General features: G+C 38.0%; 4 protein-coding genes and 1 long non-coding RNA gene across 30 annotated transcripts in view; 2 read left to right on the plus strand and 3 right to left on the minus strand.

Moving 5' to 3' along the window:
- LOC149692538 (uncharacterized) overlaps positions 1-12357 on the minus strand; it is a 54301-nt gene extending 41944 nt beyond the window's left edge. Inside the window, exon 1 of the transcript XR_016382722.1 lies at positions 12126-12357. The gene's annotated coding sequence lies outside the window, so the exon portion shown is untranslated. The remainder of the gene's footprint in view (positions 1-12125) is intronic.
- Positions 1-25763, plus strand: part of LOC149692534 (uncharacterized) — a 211215-nt gene that overhangs the window by 167365 nt on the left and 18087 nt on the right. The gene's annotated exons all lie outside the window — the stretch shown is intronic.
- On the plus strand, positions 978-3001 carry LOC149692540 (uncharacterized). Its single transcript, XM_089868294.1, has 2 exons — positions 978-1228; positions 1321-3001. Exons 1-2 carry the CDS (start codon positions 1206-1208, stop codon positions 2855-2857), a joined length of 1560 nt encoding a protein of 519 aa, XP_089724420.1. The 5' UTR covers positions 978-1205; the 3' UTR covers positions 2858-3001.
- On the minus strand, positions 2758-4430 carry LOC149692541 (uncharacterized). Its single transcript, XM_089868295.1, has 2 exons — positions 4317-4430; positions 2758-4171 (listed from the first exon to the last, which is right to left on the minus strand). The coding sequence occupies exons 1-2, from the start codon at positions 4423-4425 to the stop codon at positions 2985-2987; spliced, it is 1296 nt and encodes a 431-aa protein (XP_089724421.1). The 5' UTR covers positions 4426-4430; the 3' UTR covers positions 2758-2984.
- LOC149692542 (uncharacterized) overlaps positions 13089-25763 on the minus strand; it is a 33587-nt gene continuing 20912 nt past the window's right edge. For all 13 annotated transcript variants that reach the window (XR_016382780.1, XR_016382785.1, XR_016382786.1 and 10 more), the window contains one exon: positions 13089-25744. This is a non-coding gene — a long non-coding RNA (uncharacterized LOC149692542). The remainder of the gene's footprint in view (positions 25745-25763) is intronic.

Below are 25763 nucleotides of genomic sequence, written 5' to 3' on the forward strand. Positions count from 1 at the left end.
TTTTTTGTTTCCCTAACCTATGGATTAGACATTGGGATTTTTTTTTTTCGGCTTCGAAGGGGAGGGTATATGTATGGACTTCGTTTCGATTGTCGATTTTGATTAGGGCCAACTGCGTTTGGTGTTCAGTCTACCGTATTTATACCCCCATTTGTTTGATACGAGCTTATGTAGGGTTTTTTTAGTGATGACTGATATGTGGTTTAGAAATTAGGCAACTTGTTTAATGATAAAAATATCTTTGTTATCTGTAATTTGGAAAAATGTTTGAAAGCGATACAATGTTCGCATTTGATACAATTTCTATTGAAAATCATGATTTATCGTTTTCCGCGACCCCGAAGCTTCAGAAACACGCATGCGTATTAATTTGCTAAAGCTCAATCAATGTATTCATATATCAAGCTTGTTTCCCCGCGGCCGCATATCGCATACTTGCCCCAGTTTCCAGCCAGAGAGCGCCTGGTATATACTACGTAAGCTATACCACGTGACATTTTACACGATTCGCGGATGATGGAGTCTGAAATAGGCATTTCCTATTCCCTCCACCCCTCCCTGTTATAAATCTCGGTCATTTAATAGGCCTAGTTTGGAAACTGCAAGCGAATAACCATGGCTAAGCCTCGGTTGCCTGCATGGAAGTTGGGAGGAAGAAGGTTGGTTTGGCAAACGTCTTATATTGAGTGATGTTTCTCGTGGCGTTTGTCTCTCAAACGGTTCTGGCATAGCTCATTGCTTAAGAAAAGCTAGTTTAGGAATGTGCTGATTGGGGAAGCGCGACGTTACTCGCCTATCACTGTCTCTCTCCTTTAAGTCATCTTTCAAACTTACTTCGTAAGCTCTTTTTCTCGACAAAACCCCAACGAATCTTTGCAAAAACTGACGGGCGGTTTTCAGAAAAGCACCTGGTACATCGTTCAACTCCTTCATCTGGCAAATACCGAAAGTCTTCTTTGACTGTATACACCCTAAAAGAAAATCGTTCAAATTTCCTAACCGTCTTTTGAGGATTGACAGAGCATTCTGGGTAATCAGTATATTAATCTGATTGGTTTAGACGGCTATGGGCCGATTTTGCGCAGTAGTGGCTAGGAGTATTTAATGGCGGAAGTCGGGATCTGAAGTTTCGAGTTAAAATAATTTAGGAACTGGTTTAGAGCTTTACCACAAGCTCACAACTTAATTACCTTGTTGTTTTTGAAATGGAGTCTGAAATCGTAGAAAGGTAAGGAGATTTCCTAAGCTTGTCATTGAAAATTTTGAAATTACACAGTTTTAGATTTTGGCAAAGGCTTAGTAAAGTTTTTATAATTTCAGACCTGCTTTGGCAAACCTTTCAAATGAAGTTTACGCCATTCCAAAAGGAAACTGGACGAAACTTCTCAAGAATATCCCTAATACTTTCAATGATCAAACTATTCATAGGCACCATTTTTCAAGAAAGAGCGGGAAGCATAAACTAAAAGGCTATCGAATGTTCAAAGCGCAAAAAGTAACCAACGTTTTAATATCTCACGAGAAGAGTAGATCAATCTCTCATGTCAAATCTAAAGTCCACGCTTCATATACTGCTAAATCCATTTATTCTGTTCATATTGTAATGGATTCTGTTAGTGGCAATATAAAGAAAGGGGCTTGTGAATGTAAATCAGGTCAAGGAGGGGTTTGTTCTCATGTGGCTGCAACATTGTGGTTTCTCTGGGACTGTATCATGCAAGGTTTGACATTCATTCCGAATGATGTTTCACGAACTGACATTGCCCAAAAATGGGGGAAGCTGAACGTGAAGAATAATTTGTCCACAACGAACTTCAGTATTTTAAATTTTACAAAGCATACTCCTGGGAAAGAAGTTAGTAAAAGAAGCTCAAGGAAGCTGTGTGTGTCAAATTACGTTTCTTTGCCTGTTAACCCTTCTTTCGAAGAAAACAAGTCTCAACTAGAGAAGTTGGAAGTGGATTTTAAATCTCAAAACAAAAGGAGAATGTGGCAGGTGATCTTAAGACAGGAAAATCATATGCCATCAGAATTCATTCCAATCACCTATGGTCATATTGTTAACCAAAATGATATTTGTATTGACGAGTCTTTGAACAGCGAAATAGAGAGGCTAAAACTACCTACGCAGCTTATACATAGAAGTTCAGAATTGGATTTTCCAGAATCAGTTAAAGTGACTGTAGAAGAATCAAGGAAAATAGAAGAATACACAAGAGAGCAGTCTTCATGCCAATTATGGAAAACTGAAAAGAAATCTAGGGTGACTACATCACATTTTGGGTCAATCATTAAAAGAAAAGCGAAAGTGACCCCACAATTTGTTGCGACAGTTCGTGGCGGTGTAGATATAAGCAAATTAAAGTATGTAAGAGAAGGCTTAGACAATGAAGCAACTGCTCTTCAAAAATATTGTGCAATGAAAAACAACAAGGTTAAAACCTTCAAAGTTGGGTTAATTATTAATCCAGGTATGCCTGCGTTAGGTACGTCTCCAGATGGGCTCATTTATGATGAAGATATTAAAGAGTTTGGCCTCATAGAAATTAAGACCCTAGCAAAGGCTAAAGAACTCGGACTCAGTATTGACGAAGCTATTGCTGGAAACAATCTGAAAACCAAAATATGTTTGAAAAGAGACGTAACAGGAAAAGTCATTTTGAACCGCACTCATAATTATTTTTATCAAGTGCAAGGCCAGTTAGGCATAACTGGTTTGTCATGGTGCGATTTCTTTGTCGACACAGGAGTGGACTGTTTTTGTGAAAGAATCCAGTTTAACCAAGAATTATTTTTTGAATCAATGTTGCCAAAACTTGAATCCTTTTACTTTGATCATTTTTTAATTAATGTTTAGCTAAATTGTGATTAACATTTGTGATAAAGGTACAAAGCTTTAAAGAAACTGTTCCTATTTACATTTAACAAAGCTAGTTGTGATAAAAACACAAAGTACAAATTCCTTCGTTGCTCAATAAAAACTTTTAAAATTCCATATCCACTTGAATTGGGCATTCTTTTCTGTCTAAAAGTGGTTCATTTATAAAATTTTGCAGGTAGCAACAAATGTACCAAATTTTTTCTAAACTTGCATGCATTGAATTGGGAAACGTAAATTTAAGAATACGGAAACTTTTAATCTCTTTGATAACTCTTTCTATGTGAATTCTTACATTCGCAATTTCTCGAGTTCTAACTTCATCTGATAATGATAATTGTTTCCTACCACCTAAGAATGGGGGAATGTTTAGATCTACTCCTTTGGCAGCTAATAGATCATGTATTAAAAATCCTCGGTCCGCAAGAACCATGTCACCTTTTTCCAATTTTTCCAGAAGACCACTTTTGGCAGTTATTTCCACATCACTTTCTCTACCTGGAGCTAAGGGGGAGATAAATGATATAAAACCATTTGGCGTAGCTCCTATAAGAGCTTTTGCTGTCGTATGCCGCTTGTAATTTGAGTAGGTATCGCACTGAGTACCATAGTCAGAGGGCCTTTCAATAAAAAACTCAGTGCAATCAATGATAACCCTGGTTGTTGGAAATTTTTCCTTAAATTCATTTGGCATGTACTCGTTTATAACTTGTCTTGATGGCCAGATAGGGATGATGGTTAGCTTTCTGTATAATAAATCTAACCATGTAGTTATGTAATTACTAACACTAGTCAGAGATATTTGAAAGCGGTAAGCCAAGTCTTGGTTTAGAAGCCCAACTCTCAGTTTACATAATGTTAAAAATAACTGGTCCTTAAATTCTATAACCATAGGCCTTCCTCGAGAAGATTCATTCCTTTCCGTTGACCTTATATAGCCACCTCCTTTACTATAGAGTGAAACATTAGGTAACGCTGGTTCAATTTGTCGGTATAGAATATTCAGATCTTCAAGGCAAGAAAATCCGGTATAAAATCTTAACATCTTATCGCTTTTCGAGACATTTTCCAAACGAAATTTATTATTTTGACTTTCGGACTCTTTTTTCTTAACATCCTCTTGTAATCGCTGAAGTTGTATTTTCAACTGGGCGTTCTCTGTTCTTAAACAAACAATGGATTTTTCTGATTCCATCAAATCCTGCTGCAACTTTTTCTCGTTGATCCTAATCAAATCCAACTGTTTTCGAAGTTCATTAACTTGGATATTAATACCAGAAGAATATGGGTGTTCTGTAATGAAATTACAAATGTAATAACCACTTATGTATTTTACTATTCTTGCCTTAATAAGCGGAAGATATCAATGTCGCAGCTGAGGAAAGCTATACTTCTCAAGCTCTAACAGTGGCATCTTTGCTCATGGCTAGAGGAATACCTAAATGAAACATTTGCAGATTATTTTTATTCTTTACAATGGTTTTGACAGGGCTTGTTTCTTGCATGGACACTTTCGAACCCAGCTCTACTTCCGCTCCTATCTCCATAAGAATTCCTTAGTTTTTTCGACGATCTAGGTTGATTATCACCATCCATATCAAAACTAAGCTGAATTCTGGCGATCCATTCTTCCTTAAGGGCAACATCATTAGGAAAAACAGAAAAACTTATCTTTTTATCAACTAGGTCACGGTGAACACGTGAATAACTCTTGCAGTTGTGTACACAACATGCTGTACCACGGTGACTAGTCATTGTTAATAATTTGTTTGTAACCACTTAAGTTCTAATACACTAACAGTTCACTAAGCCTTGAACTTTTTTGAAATTGAAAGAGCAGACGAATAAATTTATTCAACGAAACCTTTCGCCACTAGATGGCGTTGGTACTCTATTCGAAAAAATCCCGACTCGGCGATATAAGGTGTCCAGCTTGTTTATTTTCTTTAAGGGTCTATTAGACTCTTTGGGAAGTTAACTTTGGTTGGTGCAGGGGGAGGGGCGAACTTTAAAAATAGGCCAAAGAAATCAGGGAATTTGATTTTAAATGGGAACTTGAACGAAATGTTTTAAAACGTATCCAGAAGAGTTTGATTTACAAAAACATTTTTCAAATTAACAGCTTTTGGATTTCGAAGAAGACCTGGGGAATAATAAACTTAATTAAATAGTCAGGGAGAAGTCTAGGGAATTTGAATCTGTTAACAAAGGCAGCCAAATTCTCATATAGTACAATTTGGCTTCTAAATTACTCTATTATTTAAATGTAGTTAAAGTACACCTAATCGTATATAGCATCTCAAATCACGTGAACTAGTTTCGAACGAGTTGGGAGTAATTATAGTGGAATGAACTTTAGCTTGGCGTCGAGTAATCTGTTTTTAAACTCTGGTTTTTTTTTCTATATTGTATAAAGTGTGTCTAAAATGCTAGAAATACAACGGTTTGGTTCAGTTAATTTCAACCGCTACTTTTCCAAAACATGTATACTAACATTTTCTTTTTGATACTTTGCCAAATTCTTTCAACCAACCCGGAATATTCTCGCACATGAATTGCGATGCTTGTGCCACGGAGCTGTTAAGACATTTCATTTATACGCACAAGCATATTGGTATTTTTAAACTTATATTGTAACCGACGTGAACAAATGCACCCGAATGCACCTCTTCTCTTTCATTACACTGTATTCAGGACACTTTGTAGATCTAGGTTTAGTTGTTTTAACGGATTAACATACCTGCCACATGTTTTTAGTCTTAATAAATTGAAGGAACAGAGGTGTGAAAAGGAGATTAATTTTAGAACGTGAATTAGGCCTTTGTTACGAAGTTTAAGGATTGCATTAAAGATTACTTTCAATCTGTAGTTAAGATTAAATCGTTCTCAAGGTCATCATCGACCAATAGCGCGCCAGTCACGAGACTAGATCCTTCTCAAGGTCGTTTTCAACCAATAGAAAATTAAACCACGTGATTTCATGGCTCTCAAGGTCATTTTCAACCAATAGCTATGCCGAACCATGTTATAAATTTCCATTTAAACGTGAAGATAACTTTGAGCCTACTTTAAAAAGTAACTACCGCTTCAAAATGACGTCATAGCGAGTTACTTTGTATTTAACTCTCTCCCCATCTCTTTCTTACACGTGTGTATATTTGGCTTTAGCTAGTACATACTTTTTTCAAAAAACAAGAAAAAAAGAAAATACGTGAGCGACATTGAAGCAATAAATAACCCTTGGCTGCTTTGGAATGAGGCGGCTTTCTCTTTAACGCCAGCCTGTAGAATATGTGTGAAACTTTAGTCCTATAGCTTCGTTCCAATTCCCGAAAGATCGGATACTTGTTTAATGATATCAACTTTAATTAACGTTAAATTTATTGAAAAATTTAAAAAAGTAAGGTAAAAAATATAAATAATTTCTTGTGGAATTAGAGATAACATTTGAAGAAAAATTAAACATAATAATTTGAATTTAGCCTTTTAAAATTTATAAGTATCCTACCCCATTGTATATATTTTTTTAACCCTCGGTCTTTCTGGCTTGTCTCTGCCTCGAAAATAGTCTTTTCTGTTTTTCTCCGGGATAGTCAACCCCTTAAAAACAGAGATACTCTCTACCCGAGTTTATTTATTGAGGCTTGAGAGAGAGAAAAAGAGTGAGAGAGCTAGAGAGAGAAAAAAATGGCCTATCTTCTCCTATAGTCTTTTTCCTATCCCGAGAGTTAATAAAGTTGTTGAGTAGAAAAATCCTAGATAGGATCCTTTACGCCTTAGAGTAAAAAATTGCCGGAATCCTTCTTATTTTAACATATCCTTGCCAAAGAGGGTGGGAGGGAGGGGATAAAAAGAAGTAAAAAGTAAACAAGACCAATAATGAATGACTCTTAAAGAATCCTCCTCCGCAGCTTCGGAGAGATTTTTCGTTTTGATATATATATATATATATATATATATATATACACATACACAGATTGAAGTTTTTAATAATGAATTAAGATAAATGGTGGCGGTTATGATGTACCGATGTCAGCGAAGGTATTAATCTATGCGTTGGTTTTGCGCATGCGCTGTAGTGTTAAGTCTGGATTTGACGCACAGTTTACCTACAGCGCATTGTTTTTGCACATCTCTCAGAGAAAACAAACCAGTATCTCTATGACTAATTTTACAGTTTATCCAATTCTGTTGAGCGTTCATAAAATGCGCAAAAGGTTTGCGGGTTTATTTTTTATGCGCATTTATCGTTAAATTTGGGAAATTATAATTTAATTTATAATATAATGTAATATAAAAAATAAAACCTTTTTTTTTTAAATCTCAAATTCAAACAAATGACCTTACGACCTTTTAATACGTTACGTTTATATTAGAGTTCACTCTATTGGTCCATTCATCACCGGATTTTTAACACAAAAATCCAGCCCCTCTCCAATAAGACGAACGAGAGACGATCGCCCCTCATACTCCAATAAACCCCTACCCCAATATCCCCTCAAATGCCCCCAAACCCGTAGAAGAGGAAGGGGGAAAGGAGGGTTATACGTTTTTGCATTTCTGAAATATTTTCAAACTTTAGCATAGCATTTCGGAAGATCAGAATTTAAATCTTTTTCCGATCTGGCGCTCTCAATTTTTATACGATAAAAAAAAAATAAAATTTTTAGGATGAATTTTCAGCAAGTTTAAAGCTATCTCTAAGCCTTGGTCTCGTAGAGATAAGATGTGTAGATGTATCTTTGCATTTGTTGTAACATCAACTTGGTATATACGCGGACCCAGCGGTAGATTTTTAGCATCAAAATACTTGTGTAGGCATATTTTTTTTAGTTTAGTTTGCTACGACAAAGGTTAGTATGTATATATATAAGTTTAGGCTGCGGCGTTTTTTTTTTGGCAAAGACATTTATCATTCAAAAGCGCGACGCCAAAATCCGGGCCTAGTTCGATTCATATCTGAGAAAACGAAGGTTTTGAAACCCCCCAAAGCTTCAATAGTTCAGCCATGGGCCCCCGAATATTCCGGCATCGATCTTTCCCGCAGAGCTTCTTCCTCTTGCATGCGGATTTCTCCCGGTATTTCCAACCTATAGGAGAGAGGGAGCTTTGCCCGAGGAAAAGCCCTCCCTCTCTCTCACTCTGACGTTAAGCCTAAAACCCTCGTTTTTGAAAAGGGGAAGAGGCTAGCTAGCTAGCGGACGCGTGTGATGGAAGAAAAAGATGGAATGTATACGTGTATGTCCAGTCTACTAAGGCGAATTGTATCAATATAAGGAACTGCAAGGTATCTAAGGAGGCAGTTTATTCAACCTTAGTTGGGTGGACAAAATGAGAAGAGATTTTTAGCAAGAGCACAAAAGGAAGCGAAAATTTTCGATTCCTTTTCGTAGCCTTAGCCTGGAATCTTCCTTTTGAAAAGTTCTTCCTTCTCAGGAAAAAGGATATAGAGGAAGTTTTTTTTTCTTCCTTTCTATATGGAGAGATTGGACACTTCTGCGGTTAATTTTCCTTACTATTTTCAAAAGGATATGTTGTTTATTTTCTTTTAAGTATCCGACATCTTTATTTCCTAGCTAGAAGAAAAGCTCACGTACACACAATCTTTTCCCGTAAGGCCTTCTCTCTCTCTTTCTCTTCTAAAAACGCTAGGGTTTGTTATAAACCCCGGTGGAGGATGCCTTGTAGAAAAGGGGGAAACGAACCCTACATACCCTTTCTTTTTTCCGCGCCAAGAAAACCGTATACCAAGGGTACTGGGGCCACCTGTTCTTTTCCCGCCTTTTCATCTCTAATGCCAAAGAAAATCGAAATTCATTTCACCAGTAAGAAAATACGCCCCGCAATAACGTGTATTATTCTTTTTGTGAACATTCCGCTAAATTTTAGATGCCATGATCAAAATATACTTGAAAACGAAATGCGCCGGGAAAACAGGATAAATTGAAAAACATGTTTTATATTTTTATTTTATTTTTCCCCCCTTTAATATTTAATTTGTTCTGCGCAATTCCCGTTATTTACTTTTATTTAGGCCTTGGCGATACGTAGTTTGCGATTAATTATATTTATTATTATTTTGAAAATACTTTATTATTTATTTTCACTAATTTTTCACTTTAAACTTAACAAATTGTTGTTTATATTTATAACTATAGTTTAAATTATATATTCGATATAGTTGACTTATTTTCATATGGAGTGAACTTTGACCTCTAATATTTTAATCCACGTGATACTTCTCTTGACATACCCCCCCCCCCCCAAAAAAAACCCCAATGAAAATTAATTTATTTCTACCCTAAAAAATAATAACATTTGAATAATATTTTAAACCCTTTTAACTAGTTTTATCTCAAAACAATCTATATCCATCTAAACACAATAACGAAATATAAAAGTAAATTTATTATCTCTTAAACAAACTTGGGGGGTATATGTACAGTGTGCACCTCTACACTATATGGAAGGGTAAAGGGATAGTAGAAATCCTTCTAAAATAGTATCAAAAGAAAAGGAAGTGGCGGAGTATAAATTGCACTCGTCGTGTATATATAGTATTTCGAATCGTGCCAAAGACCTATAGAGTAAGTGCAAGAGGAAGAGAGAGCGAGAGAGAGAGATTTACGCTTGATGGCAAATTAATGGCCGCACCGGAGAGCTGCTCGGGATGCTCGTAAAATTTAATGGCGTCGGCGGACTTGAGAGAACGTGGAGAGCCGACGGAGCCGCGATCTTCCTCATCCCGAGCTACTCTGGAGCGGTTCTAGAGTTAAACCGTGCCACCAGCAACTAGATATATCTATTAGACCAAATTTTCTGTGACGATCTCATTACTACTTTATCTATCATTTGAGTTATAATTTACAGTTGACCTTTATGACCTTTATTTATATAGAACCCCGCCCTCTATCGTTCAATTGAGAGATGATGGGAGTTTTATTGTAATAAATACAAGAGGATTAAGTTAATTTAGCCGGGAAGGGGGGGGGGGGTTAATTTGATTTATTTTCAAATTATATTGATAGATATCAATGTAAATTTTCTTTCCTTTTATTTTCCATTTTGTAATTGAGTAACTAGTTTCCGTATGAGTTAGTTATTTAAAGAAAACATGGAAGGTTTTTTTGAATGGATGTCTTTTTCGATTACTTAATATTACGAAAGGAGGGAGATAAGAAAAGATAAAAATTTTAAGAACACGATAAAGGAGGAGTTACTAATTTGCATATCGCCTTGTTTTATATGGATAGTAATGAATATATTATTTAATCTTCGTTAGGTAATAATGGTTTTATTACAAAGAGTTTCTCGTATATAAGGTACTTAATATTGAAATTAACCACGCGGCAATTTCGAAAATAGAGCTTTATATTTTAATTTTTTAAATTTTAGACGTAATTCTAATAGTATCTTTAAATTTAAAGAGAAAAATTAACGTAATAGTAGAGCATCAGGGAATACAATACATTTTTTCAGACTAGAAGAATTGATACCATTTACGCCAGGATGGCCTGGCCAGGCTACTTTGGGGGCAAAGTGCAGTACCAAGTAGCCTCGACTCCATGCAGGTGTAAATGGTATCAATCCTCCTAGTCTTAAACTATAGAGGAATTAAATAAAAAGGAAAATATTGATACAAGTAAACAAATAACAAGAAAGTGACTTGGAATTCTTTAATACTAAATTTGGAAATTCCCAAACACTGTAGATATAGTACGTATAAAACCCAATCTCCAGCGCGCTAGATTCGAAACCTTAACAGAGAGAGAGAGAGAGAGAGGAAGGCAAAGAGGTCTTTGAGTAATGAATCTAGGAGGCCATCCATTTTACCTAGCTAGGAGAGAGAGAGTCGGCCATTTTGGGGAACGATCGAGAGATGCTTGGCTCTTAGTTTCACGACGACAGCAATGGCGTGCTGCTGCACCGGTTCCTCGCGCCTTGTGGCTAGAGCAAATAACTCTAGGTATTTCGCGCCAATCTCAACCTCAAGACCCAATAAAAATTATGAAGCCCTTTAAGTTGTTTATTTAAGTTGTTTATTTTCAAATCGAATTTAATTGGATAATCAAATAGATGTAAAATATAGTTGATACTGTATTTGAGGAGGGCCAATAACTTCTGTCAGAGAGAATAATACGTACAGGAGTAGAATCTTAGGCTTAAGAAGGTACCTTTCAGTTTCAGTTACGGTTTGTTATGTTTTCTCTGCATTATAACTGAGAATATCGACTTAAAACTGTAATAATTGAACGTTATGCATAATACTGCATGGTCAACTGCCATGAAAGACTTGGGTTACGTTACATAAGGGGGGGGGTAGGTACTGAGGAAGTCGAAACTTAGTATCTGGCTTTAACAGGCAACATTGCGATAGGGGGACGGCCGGGACTATGGTGGTATTAATAATGGCCAAGCCAAACCAAACCCTATTCAAGTTTCCCTCTGCGTCCGCTATAGCGTATTCATATGATGCATCACAATAGTTGTATAGTGGCCGCCGCCGCTAATAGGGCAAGCTGTTTTAGATTGAGTGCAATAATTATATCTCCGGCAACCCACCCTCTCTCTCTGTTTTGTTCCGAGCCTTTTCTCTCTCTCTCTCTCTCTCTCTCTCTCTCTCTCTCTCTCTCTCTGAATGTCGCCTTAACTAGATTATATTTGTAAAAGCCGTATTAAGGTCAGCAAGGTAGGTTTTAATTAACTAACGAGGCAAGGCTTAACGAAGAGGTTTATTTAGATAAAACACATGCAGTTACTATAACATTCTTTTAGGTTTATGACATATTTACCTTTTAGGAAAGTTTCTATCATTTGAGCAGCTTGGAAAATACAGAATTTGCTAGGCCTATATATAGTTTTCTGCTTAGAATTTTCTCGTTTACAAACCACTCAAACGTTATTAGGTAGAAATTAAACTTAGATTTAATTACGTATTTATGAAACTTGTTTAACAACCGAGGTTCCATATCTTGAAACTTAAGTTATATATTTGTTTTCGAGGGGCTATTCACTGTTGCGTGAATTAACTTTATTAATTTAAAGTATATACGTAATTTATTTACTCATAGTGACTAGCCCCTCGTTTTTTCTTATAAGAAAATTCTTGTAATATTAATTAATTTTAATCCCACGCAATTAATTAAATATTTAATTATAATAGCCAAAATATAGTAACTTTAATTTTAATTAGTTATCTAAACCATATTTTAGCCCCCGTACAAAATAAAAATAAAACTGTATTTACCAATTTCATCCATGTTATCCTTGAACACAACGGAGCATCTTTCCCAACTTACACGTTCCCAAACCACTTTGAAACTGACAATTTCACCCCGAATTTCAAAGTGCTCAATAAAACCAATTACCCGGTATGTTTTTAACAAAGGTCACTTTAAATGGAGGTGCAACAGAAGGAAAAAATAGGCCTAAACTCATAAATCTCAACCGGCAATATGTCCTCCTCGCGTTTAAAACCAGTACCGCCAAATCTTTTCAGTCAAAAACTTCCATAAACCTTTATCATATCTACACTGTATACCTTTTAAAGAGAAGCTTCCCTCCCATACACGTAAAAGTGTAAATCGTTGTTAAAACGTTCTGGTGTCGAGTACTTGCCCAATTTTATGCCTAGTATTTAAGGGTTCTTCTTAGGAGTTGTCGTAAAGTATCCTTCCCCTAAAGATGGGGGATCTTTATGGCTTTTTAAGAAAAGAAAAGAAGAACGGCTTTTTTTTACTTTTCCATGTATATATTTTTTAATTAGACCTACCGGGCACATACGGGAGCGTTGGGGGTAGTTTCGCGGTTTTCTAAAAGCCCGTTTAAAAACGGTATACAAAACGTGAAAAATATGAATCAAGCTCTCTGTTAACTCCGCCCATTTTCTCTCTCTCTCTCTCCTTATAAATGAAATATAGTTTTTCTCTCCTTTTTACGGATACAGTAGGAACTATCTATGATTTATCCCTAAAAACGCGCGCCGGAGAGATGGGGAGGTCCGAGAGGAAGATAAAAATACGCCGGTAATAACCATATTTTTTGCTTCTTCTAAAAACACCAATTTAACACGGTAAGGGACCTTCTTGTGTGTTCCAATTTATCCTTTTACCTCGATACATATTTTTCACTTGTGAAAAGGGGAGATACCTTCGAGATACACGTGCATGGTTAGAAAAGAGTAGGAATGTAAAAATTTTACTGTAGAAGGAAATTTTTAAACAATTTTTATTGTAATTAAGGGGTTTTATGTTAATTTGGGAACGTGGTGGCTTAATTTATGATTAAAATAATTTTTTTAATTGTTCAATCTTACTGGAGAAGCGTTTAATAATTAAAATATCGCCTGCCTTGATTGCAATTTTGAATTTTCGCGCCATTAATAATTTGCCTCGTATTCGCTAAGCCTTGATTTCAATTTTGAACATCACGAGCTCTTCTCCAGATGGCGCACGTACGAAGAAATGTCACGTGATTAAAAAATATTTTGATGAGCTGTTTGAAAAAGTATCGAAGATAAATTGCAGTTCACTAACTCCGAAGTAATAAGGTTAAAGGCAAGGATGACTGAAATAACGTGAACTATTTTGCTTTGTTCCTTACCTTTCTCTTCATTAACTCAGTCTAAAAGAACAAGTCGTAGAACTTTTTCTAATGGAGATATATACAAATATTAGTCTATCATTAGTGTTAAATATATAAGAATATCCCCCTGTTCTTGTCGTGATCTTCGGTTTGCTTGGCTGCTTAGTGGTTCACGTGGTTTTTTTCTCTATCTCTCTCTGTAAAGGGGTCCCCGGTATATTTCTTCTTTGGTTCTATATACCCCCTTGATCCCCAATGTTAGCTTAAGACCGACCGAGGTAGGATCATAATACCATCATTATTTCTGATATATCTCTCGATTCGTCTCACCCGTCGTGTTATGATAGTTAACGATCCATTTTTTGCCATAGACTTTCTCTATTCATTAAATGAGATTTTTGTTTTATACTCTCAAGGACGTGGAAAAGGAAAAAAAGAAAATAATCTTAGATATGGGCGAAGGGGGCAGGGAGGGTTGGCAAAGACGTAACGTGTTTTGATATAAAACAGAGCGCACGCAAAACGTTGTTATTTTAAGTGATCATTAATTTTATTTTCATCAAGTCCCTTTGCCTTACTTGACGGAAGTCTAAGAAGTTTTATTTCGTAAGCGGTCGGGAGGTTCAACAACTCCATGTAGTTTTTAAATCGCATTTATTTTTCATGACGTTAAAATACTACGAATTTCGTTTGTAAGACGCCAGTCACGTGTTTATCCGCGTGTACGCTTGATAACTTTCAAATTTGGAGAAACAAAGAAACAAAACTTTTACAAAAGGTTTTGTATTGCATAAAATAATAAATTGCATAAATATAAAATTTCATCAATAATAAAAAATATTCTGCAAATCCGTAATAAACGAGGGGATTACGCGGATGAACACTTTATTTGGAATAATACCTTACTTTTCATCGAAAAAATTTCATACGTTTACTATCAAATTTGAAAAAAATATCCATTCTTCGCAATTACCATGAGTATGAATCCTCACTATAATGCAGTACAAAAAATAATACAATTCCGTATGAAACCAGTATATTACGCGGGTGAACACTTTATTTAGATCATTACCGTACTTTTCATCGAAAAAAATTCATACGTTTACTTTCAAATTTGAAAAATATATTCAAACTTGGCAATTACCACCATGCCATGACTATATGTATGAATGTTAAACTATTATCTGATTTTTTTTTTGCGCTTCCCCTCGCTATCATATCATATCATATCTATGGGTTACACGCGTTGTCATGAGCTGTTCTGAATATTGTAGGCGGGAAAATTTTGATGTATAGAAAAATGGGATGTCGAGACAGACGGGAATAACGCTTGAATTCCGATCTCCGATCCGGGCGAGCATTCTGTTAGAAAAAAGAAAGTAAAATACCAAATCTCTTTGCAAAAGGCCCCCCTTTAGCTTTGACGATGTTAAAAACTGTTACGTACTGTCATAGAGAGGGGAGTTATAAGAATGTCTTCCGCCCTTATCCCCAGTCCCTATCTAGTGCGAGAGAGAGAGAGAGAAAGCTGATTTTGAAAGCGCAACCCTCTATAACCGGACTAATATGTCACTTGGCTGGCTCTCCCCACGTGCTATAGCACTACGTTCTTTAGTATACACAGACACACACACTCCAGGACGGGATTTTAACATAAACCTCTCGCATTTCTCTCATCTCCACCCTAGTATATGGTGTAAAAGAGGGGGTTTAGGGCACCAAACACCTTCCTTGCACTTTTCTATCCAGGGGTGCTCAGGTATTTTGACAACAGCACTTTGTTTCTTTTTCTACGTTCCCTCTCCTTCCGCCCCGTTCGTTTTTCGCCTATGAGAATAAACCCACTAGGCACAACGGTGGAATGAGTATCTCGGATACCAAGCCAGGGGTAACAGCGGCAGCACCACCGCCACCATTCTTGATGGAAACGTCTACAGGGAGAGAAAGGTCTTACATAACGCGGTGTTCGTATACGTGTGTCTCGAAACGTGAACGCCAAGGCCTGTGGTAGTTGATACTTGTCCATGGATACGTGGGAGGTGTAGGAGTATAGTGAAGAATATATATGTACGCACCGCCTCATTTTCGAAGCTGCTTATTCAGGGGTGAAATTAAATTCTTTCTACAAATGAAAAGATTGATGCTGGATCAGCAGCTGCGTTGGATTTGCTGAGAACAGAGGCCAAGGCTTAGCTTAGACCAAGGGAAAGTTTTAGGAGGGTGAATTTAAAAGAGTGACTAGTTCGTTCCCGCGTAGTATACCAAATAGAAATTTACTCTCCATGGTCTCCTGGATGCTTTCGTAGCTGGTGGTACCCTATAAGTATAGGACACTGTTCAAATGATATGCAGAAAACATTCCGTATTGGTGGATCGTTCCCGACTTGACACCCCATGGGACAATCAATATATATCTAGCGCACCAATTCGAATATTTTTTCAAATGTAAAAGCCATCCCCTATCAGGGCAAACTCATAGACTGACTGATCTTAGGTTTCACGGTTGACTGATTTAATTTCGTAATTCCAGAAATGTTTAGTGCATTTAGTGTACCATCCTCAAGGGGAAAAGGAGGGTTGTACAACAATACCAGTTCGATAAATATTAATCGAAGAAATCTGCCTCCCCCGAAAAGGCCTTAAGCGTTACGCGTCGTCTGCTAGAAAACATCCCCGCTATATCCTTTATAGAAATCATCAGGACAGTACTATCCAACACTAGCCATCCATGACCATGGATCCCTCTCAGACTTCCCTCGCCTCCCTTCATGGAGAAAAAAAGAAGAAAGATGTATGACTTGTATAGCTCTTCGTCTGCACTCTCTGAAAATTAACAGCGGGGAATTATCAATTGGCAGAAGCTGCGCTATAAAACTTGACTTCCGTATGCTCAACCATGCTTAGCATGGCCTCGAGCCCATGGATGGAAGCGCAATACGATTGGATGCGTGTGTGTCCCTACAAAGAATGTTATATCGGGGGAAAAAAGTTGGTTGGGGATATATTTTTTTCGTTAGGTGCGTGGGAGGACATTGGTATCAGGGTCCAGTTGGAGTTATAAGCACCCCTAGAAAGAATGAGAGAGAAAAAAAAGAAAAGACTTTGGGGGCTTATCTGTCAGCGGTGTCCGCGTCGGGTCTGTTGGACTGTTTCCACGAAATTTCCCTCTGGCGCATATTTGTGGAAGACCATGGATGGTCAGTCTTAGCATTGATGGACGGGTTTTTTGTTGCCTCCCCGCCGCCGCCACATCAGACTGGTATCTCGGGGTAGGCCCACCGCGAAGCAATCAAATCTAAAACACGTTCGACTCGTTGCCCGCAGCAATCCCTCTTACACATCGTCGCCTGATAAATATCCACTGGTATTCACTTTGACGGCGACGAAAGACCTGATAGGTCCGCACCATACCCCAACCCCCTCACCCCACCAGATAATCCCAAGGTTTTCATTGTCCGCTATCTTCTATGCGTCATTCCTGGCTGGGATAAGGCTTTATCCGATTTTCAAGGTGGCAAATTTAATCAAATCCGACTTATTCCCACTTGATTCTTATTTCAAAGATTGGTTGATGGGTTAGACGCGCTTGGTTGAGTAGTTGGTACGTGAGTGACGCATTGATATCCATATATTATAATTTAGTTTATATCATTTGTCACGTGACCTGCGTTAACCATACACACTTAATTACGTTAAATTTCACCCTATATAAGCTTAGATAATAGATTAAAACAGGAAAACCCTTTTTAAAATTGAGTTCTACAATAACTAGTTCATACCTTTTTTCTTTATTAACCTTTCTCACGTGACCACCTTATTAACAATAGTAACCCTTTGTTCTACTACATTACGCACGTAGTTGATACCCTTTAAATAATTTAATTTCATTTACACATTTAAATTAACATTTCTATATAAATCGCTTACGTGTTTATATAACATTTATATTTCAATGCATTTTACGAAAACAAAGCGAAGTAAAAGAATATCAAACAATCTCTATAAACACGCTATAGTAATAATGCTACCGCATGCTTAATGTCAATATTTAAGAATTGGTTAATGAAAAATTCTTTCTTTTCGTCAGCTCGTTTTAGGTTTTTGGTGTTTTTTTTTATATATATTCGGGGCATGGGCTAATTTGAGGGAATAAGGTATGTACGAGGTTTCCCAGTCGCCATTGAGTCGCGGGGTCTAAAGAAGAAAAAGTCAAAAGGTGTGGCCATTTGATGGTGCGTGATCGAGCTCGTTATATCCCCAGTATATATATATAAGTATATAGTCTTGAGGGTTCGAATTTACCTGCTGGGGGGGGGGGAGAGAAGGCCATAACGCGTCACGCGAACGTAACGTCAGAACGGTTCGGGGAAGATACGTTAGGAATTGTGTAACAGTAACGTCATGAGGAGGGCAAGTAACTTGGGCAAGAGCGTGCATACTAACCCGCCTCCGGAGTTATAGGATTTCATTGTTGAAACAAAATATTCTTCTTATGAAAGAAAGAGAAAAAAAATATATGAATACATCAAATATAAATTTTAATGTTTTTTCTTATTTCAAATTTATGCAAGTTGATTGCCGTTTTTTTATGTGCATTTTTTTTATATAGATATCGTATTTCGATTTAGGTATATTGTTTACCTGTTTGTTGCGTTAGTTTTGTGTATGGGTTGGTATTGATTAATAATCAGTGGATGTTTGCGGTCTGCGGAATTTTTAGATTCAATATATGCCTTACCATAATCTCCAATATTTTTATTTTCTTATTTCTAATGGTTTTAGATTTTGTTACAACTGAAAAGATACTTTGTTATTATAAAATCGTGCTATTGCAATTTGGGTAGAATTTTTTTTAAATAATAAATTTAATCAATTCGTGTATACGCTTTATTAATTAAGGAAAATCATCTCTAATAACCTTTGACCTAGAGAAAGATACGTGGAACTGGAAAAAAAAAAAAACTGGTTTTGTTTGGCCCCAAATGAAAGGATAGCCATAACGCACTACCCCTAGCTATTTACGTAGGCAAAACGATACCAGACATTTTAGCGAGTAAGTCCCCCCTGGGCCCCTGACGACCGATAGATTAAAAAGTATACCATACCGGTGTCTGTACATCATAGGAGTCTTATCACAAACCAGGGAATTTTTTTAGGCGCAAACATTTTTGGCACCCTGGCTGCATTCTGCTGGGGTGTACAGTATATTACGTATTGTTGGAAAGTCAACATCGTTTTCGGCTTATAATGTAGACGAGACGAGTTAAGCCTAACCACTATGTGTACCGAGGCGGTCTCGCGGACCTGTCGGTCGCCATTTTTCTCTCGATCAACCACGGCATCGACAGCTATAGGAAAAAGCGCGGGAACGATTTTTTCCCTGCTCTCTACTCCCGCCTTTTTCCTTTCCATGGATATCAGGAATATTTTAAACGTGTACCGTAAGAGGACTGCTTTCAATGTATGCCTAAACGTGTGTAGATTATGTTTATATTATCTATGGTTCTTCGCAGCAGTCTCGCAGACTTCTCTGTGGCTCCTCCAATCTCCCGTCGTCTTGCTGATGCAATTTTCCCCTCTTTCTCTTTCTCTCTCTCTCTCCCTCCTTTTTCTCGTTTATCCCCCTCTTTTTCTCTCTTTCCAGCAGCGCTCACTCCCTCGACTCCTTCCGCGGGGATATAGCCCCCTTTTTCCTTTAGCCTATACCTTCTTATACCAACCCCCCACCACTCCTCTATCCGCTGTTTCCCCTACGAAAGCCTCCGCAAAGTCGCGTTTAGATTTACCTTTTTTCTTCCCTTTATCCGTAATTACCACCCTGGAAACCCAGTAATTTTTTTATGAAACTATGAACGACGAACCAGATTGTAGAACCCGATATAGATGTATTTTAACTTGTTTTTGTCTGATGATACAGATGAAATTACTAGGTGTTCATAAGCTATCATTAGATCCAGGTTGCTAAAGTATAAGTACTACCTTATTAAAGTCTGTATAAGTTTTGGACCAGAAAAACGGACACCTGTTTTTGCAAGAACACATTTTCATGTATGTAGAAATGTTGAAACTTTAACGTAACCTAAATCTAGGCAAGAAGACGGCAACCTATGACCCACATTGGGCTCAACTCAAACCTAACCCAACCTCAACCTATTCTAAGCCAAGCACACTAGGAATACCGTGGAACGTCAGGTGGCCATCTTATCCCCTAATCTATACTTAAATTACGGTTTAATTAACATTAACGATGCGCGTGCAATTAGGTCTCTTAAAATTGATATCAACTCTTAAGCCTAAATTGCGTTTTAATTCTATTTATGAATGGATAGAAGTATAGTATCTCCCTGGCTTCACCAGCACCACCACACTTAACTTACACTCTCTCGTGAGACTAAATTAGGGTTAAGAGTGTGAACGAATCTCGGGGACACTTGGCAGCGCAGGAATAGGCTTAGCGCTAAGCACGAGAGAGAGAGAGAAAAGAGGCGGGAAAAAATCGATTGGTAACTGTGCACGCGCAGACTCCGTTCAGTCCTTTTTGCAAACTGAAATGTGTAGGATGCTGCTAGAACGGAAAAAGAAAGAAGAGAAGAAGAAGCGGAAGAGGAGAGAGAGAGAGAGGAAAGGAGAGAAAAAATACAAGAAAAGGGGCAACGAAAAAGCAATAGTTGCCGCGGCGCGCACACTGCACAATTCCGAACGAATTCTGCCTCGTTTCGGCTCGATTCCTTACGAAAATATCGGACATGCTGTGTTGGAGGGAGGGATGGGGGTGAGGGTTCACCTTTGTGTAGGAAATAGTCGATGGAGAAAGGCGGGGGGAGGGGGAAGAGACCCAAAGAAATCCTCGATTCCTTCGTTTGTTGACTGATGGTGTTGTTTTGCTTTTGTTTACTCCCGCGCAGATAAATGAAAAACTCTCGCCAACGCACAAATGCGTCGTTTATCGTTTCCTCTTTTGAAAAGAGACTGCTTTTTTCTTGGGGGCGGGGGGGGGAAGAGAACATGGCTGCTATAAGAGACCCCTGGCGGTATACGTGCCATAGCTGAAAATACAAAACTACAATCCCTTTATTTCTTTTCCGTTTTTCTTATACTTTTAGTACTTAACTAGAAATGTGTGTTCTCTTTTCTTCCCCTTTCTCTCTCTCTCTGGGTTTACTTACTACTTACTTGTGCCCCGATTTATAAAAGATCGTACGTAACGTCATTAAGGAATGCTTGCTACTCAGGCAATTCGATATCCGTCTTCGAGGCGCAGCGGTGATTGAGAATAAATGGAACGGTTGCTAGTTTTCACCTGTAAGAGATGGAAACTCTCGCTGCAAGCGCGTGTTTATCTAGAAGCAGTTAAAATGAAATCAAGGCTCGCGCTCTCGAAACTAATTCGTTTTCAATGACAAATTAAATTTCAGCTTGCCTAATGCTTTTTAAAACTGTTTCCATAAATAATAAATAGGCCACTTGCCTTTTTTAAGTAATTACACTTTTTTGGTGCCGAAACCCGGGAGTTGTCACAGATGCTTAGTTAAATATATTCCATTATGAGAGATTTCCCACCATAAATTCTTTTCAACACGTAAACCAATCCTCGTGGGTGAAATAAACACAACCATAACGCAAAGGGGTTACTTACTTAACCCTTGTTTTACATTATAACCGTCAAAACAGTGAAAACCATATTTAACCTAAGTTTTCCCGTTGTTTTGGGGTTGAAAAATTTAATTTACATTATAAGGGAACCGGGGTAAAATGTTACGTTGACAGCCATGGAAAAATAAATGAAATCGAAAAAACAACACGAAGGGAAAAGCAGTTTATATTTTGGCTGGGCCTCCCTTCCACCCCCCTCCCACTTTATATCTATCTGCAAAGTATTCCTTATACCCAACGGACCAGGGTGGGTAGATTAACGCGCTTGACCTTTGTATAGGGTCCGTAACTATACATCAAGGAGCCGAAACCCTATCCCATGGACCAACGTTCACCATGGTCCATTCCTCTCGCGGCTTTCGGAGACAAGGCGGGGGGGGGGAGCCCTAGCCGTTAATTAAACATTACCCCCCCCCCCTACTCTCTTATGTATGGACGCGTGTGGGAGTACGGTCACCGAAGAGAGATAAATCCGAAACCCGTGGTTGCTGCCGCCGGCCTCCGTGAACGCCATGCGTGCACCAACCCAAGTCGATACCTTATCAGCTTCGAATTAGAAAATATATATGCCCCCTTCCTTTTCCATCCTCCTTGCCTACGTTTCCCCCCCTTTTTTGGTTTTTTAATCGGGAACGCTAGAGGAGACCCCTAGTTTTGGAATTTTCAGACTGATCTGAGACTGAAATACCGTGAAAACATTTTCAGGGAGGGATGGTGTGTAAAGGGATGTTAAAGTGAAGGTGAAACTACTGAAATTATTAATTATTTATATTAACTTATATGGAACTAAATAATTATTCCATGTTCTATTATTAAAACACAGTTAATTATTAGTTTCTTCAAAAGTGGGTAGTTGGGTCAAATATAGTAAACTGGATTAAGTCTTTCTATTGAACCGTGATAAAGTGTTGGCTGAACTTGGAAAATGTTAAGTTGAAACCAAATCTATTTCAATATAATTCCCACGTCACTTTGTTAGAGAGATAAAATGTCTGCAAATTTTTAGCGATGCGAGCAAAAAGGGGAAGAGAAAGTTTCTCGAGTTCACCCCAAATGCAAGCAAGCAAGGGCCCTGGTTTTAAATGGAAATTATTTTTACTCTGGCATGCATTGTATGATCGTATGCATGCATATATATAGGAGAAGGATCCAATCGACAGTCTGCTTCTCGCTAACGACGGGATATACCGATATATATATTCTTCCCTTCTCCTGTATCGTCGCTTCTCTTTCGGGGTAAACACAAGATGGATGTTCGCTGTCATCCTTATTTCCTCGTTTCTGCAGCAGCGCCCAAACTCCTGGAAGAGGCTGAGAGATCCGTTCTCTCTCTCTCTCAGTTCGCTCTCCAACGGTGTCAGCTATAGATTTTCCATTAGAAAATAATTAGCAGCCCAACGCTGGCTGGTTGCTGGAAGGAGAAGCTTTCCTCCACTAGAGTTAGAACCGAAAGATTTTCGCGTCAATTTTACTTCAAAGCGTTAAATAAGTATAGTTTGCCATTATCGCCTTAGAGTTCCGTTCCAAATTCGCTAGGTTTAAACGGTACTTTCAGGATAAGTAGGGTTTCGAGTTTGGGTAAAGAGGGAAAACAGTTCGCTGGCATCCATGGATGGACGAATAGGGATGGAACACCGGGAGGAAACTGCGTGATCGCGAGGTATACGATGAGAAGGGAGATTTTGGGCCTCCGATTGTGTTATTGGCTCCTATACTTTGCCCTCCCGGTCTAGTCCAAGAAGATTAAAGCCTTGCGGGCATTAGCGACTTATATAGAAAATGCTTGGTGGAAAGCTCGCTTGCCATGCATCTCCGCGCTATTCCAACCTTTGCTAGTTTTACCACTCCCTCTAGCTCTGTTCCCCTTTTTTCTACAGAAGGTCATGAGTTGAAGTATCTTGTAAGTGGTTATATCAATTGCAAGTACAATTAAGAGAAATAGTAAACGACTATAGTTATCTCTTGAGGCGAACAAGTGAAGCGTTTACTTCACAATCTTAACTTCACCTTTTTATACGCCTAAAATTCTGCATACTGATATGGAAAATTCCGGTAGACAGGCTATGGGTAGACGATGAAACGTTCCTCAGGGTTACCCAAATACCTTATCAAGATTTTGAAGCTATTTTAGAAACCTTAACCCTAACGTAGCTGGTTATAGTTGTTGGGCACGACTCTACTGTATATCCAGCAGCCGAAACTTTGATTAATCGAAGCGATTCGTAGACCGGCACATTCGATTAGGTTTCATACGCACGCCCGAGTTCCAATACACTAATTCCCACGAGGGACCACATATACTAAGCTAGCTACGTCGGGTTTGGGTTCGAGCTCTCGCGACTTTCGGTTGTTTTTTTTTAATTTCGCGTATGACTAAGTTATGACTCGAGAGAATGGTCGGCAAATGCATGCGTGGAAAAGGGTTTAATTACTATGAATAATTTTAGCTTAGAGGCTCGTTTTAATTAATGGCACTACTTGCCTCATTATGCGCCAATTCCCGAACCTAAATTTGCTGATATTAGGTCTTGTACCACCATCCCGCAATAACTTCATCATTCAATTGTACCCTCTCTCTCTCTCTAACACATTCCCTCTCGTATATAGCTAATTGAAATTGGAAAATGAAAATATTTACTCCTTTACTTAGACTAAATGAGAAATGTTACTTAACTATAGAACTGTATATAGTTCAAGTTGAAATTCGGGCCTAATTAGCAGACGACGTAAAGTAAATTGATTATTACGAGCTAAGCCTAATTTCAATCAATACCAGTTTGATCACGCGTAAGTTCTTGGTTGTTTTGTCGAGTTGTAACAATGAAAATTCGGGCCTAATTAGCTGACGATGTAAAGTATACTAACCCTAATTTTAGTTAAGCCTTGTTTCAAAACTATTCTCTCCCCATTGTTGGGTTTTGAAGTCAGGAGGTTACTGAACTAGAAAATCACGAAGTTTTCTTATAATCGATTTCGAATTGACGTATATGGAAGTATTTGTTGTTTATTTCAATTTTACCAATAAAACTTTAGGTTAGGTTGATAAACAAAAGCATCAATTCTCTTAAGTTGTTGCAGTAGAGGTTGTTATTGATGGTTAGGTCGTATATTTTAGGAAAGCTTACGTCTATAGATGTCCTTAATGATGAAGCGAGAGCTATAATCCCCCGGTTAAAAGGGATACGGTGCCTCTCAATTTTCCATTACAAGAGTACGTTACGTATTATATACTTGGGCAGTCTATTCATTTTCAAGGAGGAAAATCTTTGACGTACAAGGATTTTCACTTCCACAATTTTACCGCACGTGACGTTTCCCCGCTCTTTTTGGGTTCTCGCGCCATTCAATATAGATTGGCGCGCCCAACGCTGGCGACACTCGCTAATGGTTCCATTTTCGCCAGGAGACGTTTCTCTACACCCTCGGAAACACTTTTTAAAATTCCTTCGTGAATCTACTACCTACTGGGGGACAGGTTTCCTGCATGCAAAGGGGTGGGGAATCAATAAACAAGATTGTGACGTGGATATTAGAAATACGTATAAAGTTATATAATATTCTGATAGCTTAAACTCTCCGCTTTACCCTTTGGGGTAAAATAACGTGCCCTTCCGCCATGTTTTAAAATGGTGGCTCAAAAAGTAACTATGTCCTGAAAGTCAATAACGTCGGGTCCCTTTGATGATAGTAAAACTTAAGATTTCAGGGGCGTATGTAGAAAAATCTTTGCAAAAAATATATTACGTTACAAATACCTAAATGAAATATTTATCTCAGTTTGATTGACATTGCCTGGGGATTTTTAGTTAAAACCTTTTAAATGAAAAATGTGTTCTTTCAGCCCACCCAATGATAAAAGAAGCGTACTTACTTTTCCAACCCTATATGCCTATACTAACATAATCTGGAATTAAAATCTATAGACGGAAATCAACATGGATGCTTCCAAGAAAGAAAGAAAGAATGATGATAAAAACTTATAGAAAAGATAAGAATTGTCATCTCCAGAGTATACCTTCTGCAATCTCATTAATTTTCTTATATAGCAAACCGGTAGTAGTACAGTTGTTTTCTATGGGTATATTTAATCTAATCTAAAAGTACCTCCCTGTAGGGTTATCTCATTTTAATGATGGCTCTTGTAAGTTTTATTTTCATTTCATTTTGTCTTTTTTCTTTTTGTTTGGTCGAATCCCCCTTTCAGTTTTGGCGCGCTCTAGGTTCGAGTTTGACCTCGTTTTTCCATTTGATGAATTACTCCCTATTGTCCAATCACATTCGGAGAAATTCTAGTTAGCTCCGGTTGCACCCAGCGCGCGGCGCACGCGTTCTGGGGGTCATAAGATATCTTTATACCAACCAACCTCGTGGCTTCCGGTGTAGGGTTTCCATACCAATATGTATATTTGATTTTTAAATTCCCCAAAACTGACATGCAACCCTTTCTGCACATTCAGAATTTGGGGTTTGTCGATGGATCTAAGGTAATATAGGGATAGTTGTAACTGAAAGGGATGTTTCTCTGGACGGTGCGGTGTTGTCAGGCAATCTGTGAGCCAAACTTGCTATCTCCTGATTAGAACTGAACTGCTATCCTTTCTATATTGACACCCAAATGGTCTGGTAACACTGAGGACACGCAGAAACA

This window comes from Phalangium opilio, unplaced genomic scaffold (genome assembly GCF_054372755.1).
Source record: "Phalangium opilio isolate 3A_F unplaced genomic scaffold, DU_Popi_V2 ptg000024l_1, whole genome shotgun sequence".
Lineage (NCBI taxonomy): Eukaryota > Metazoa > Arthropoda > Arachnida > Opiliones > Phalangiidae > Phalangium > Phalangium opilio.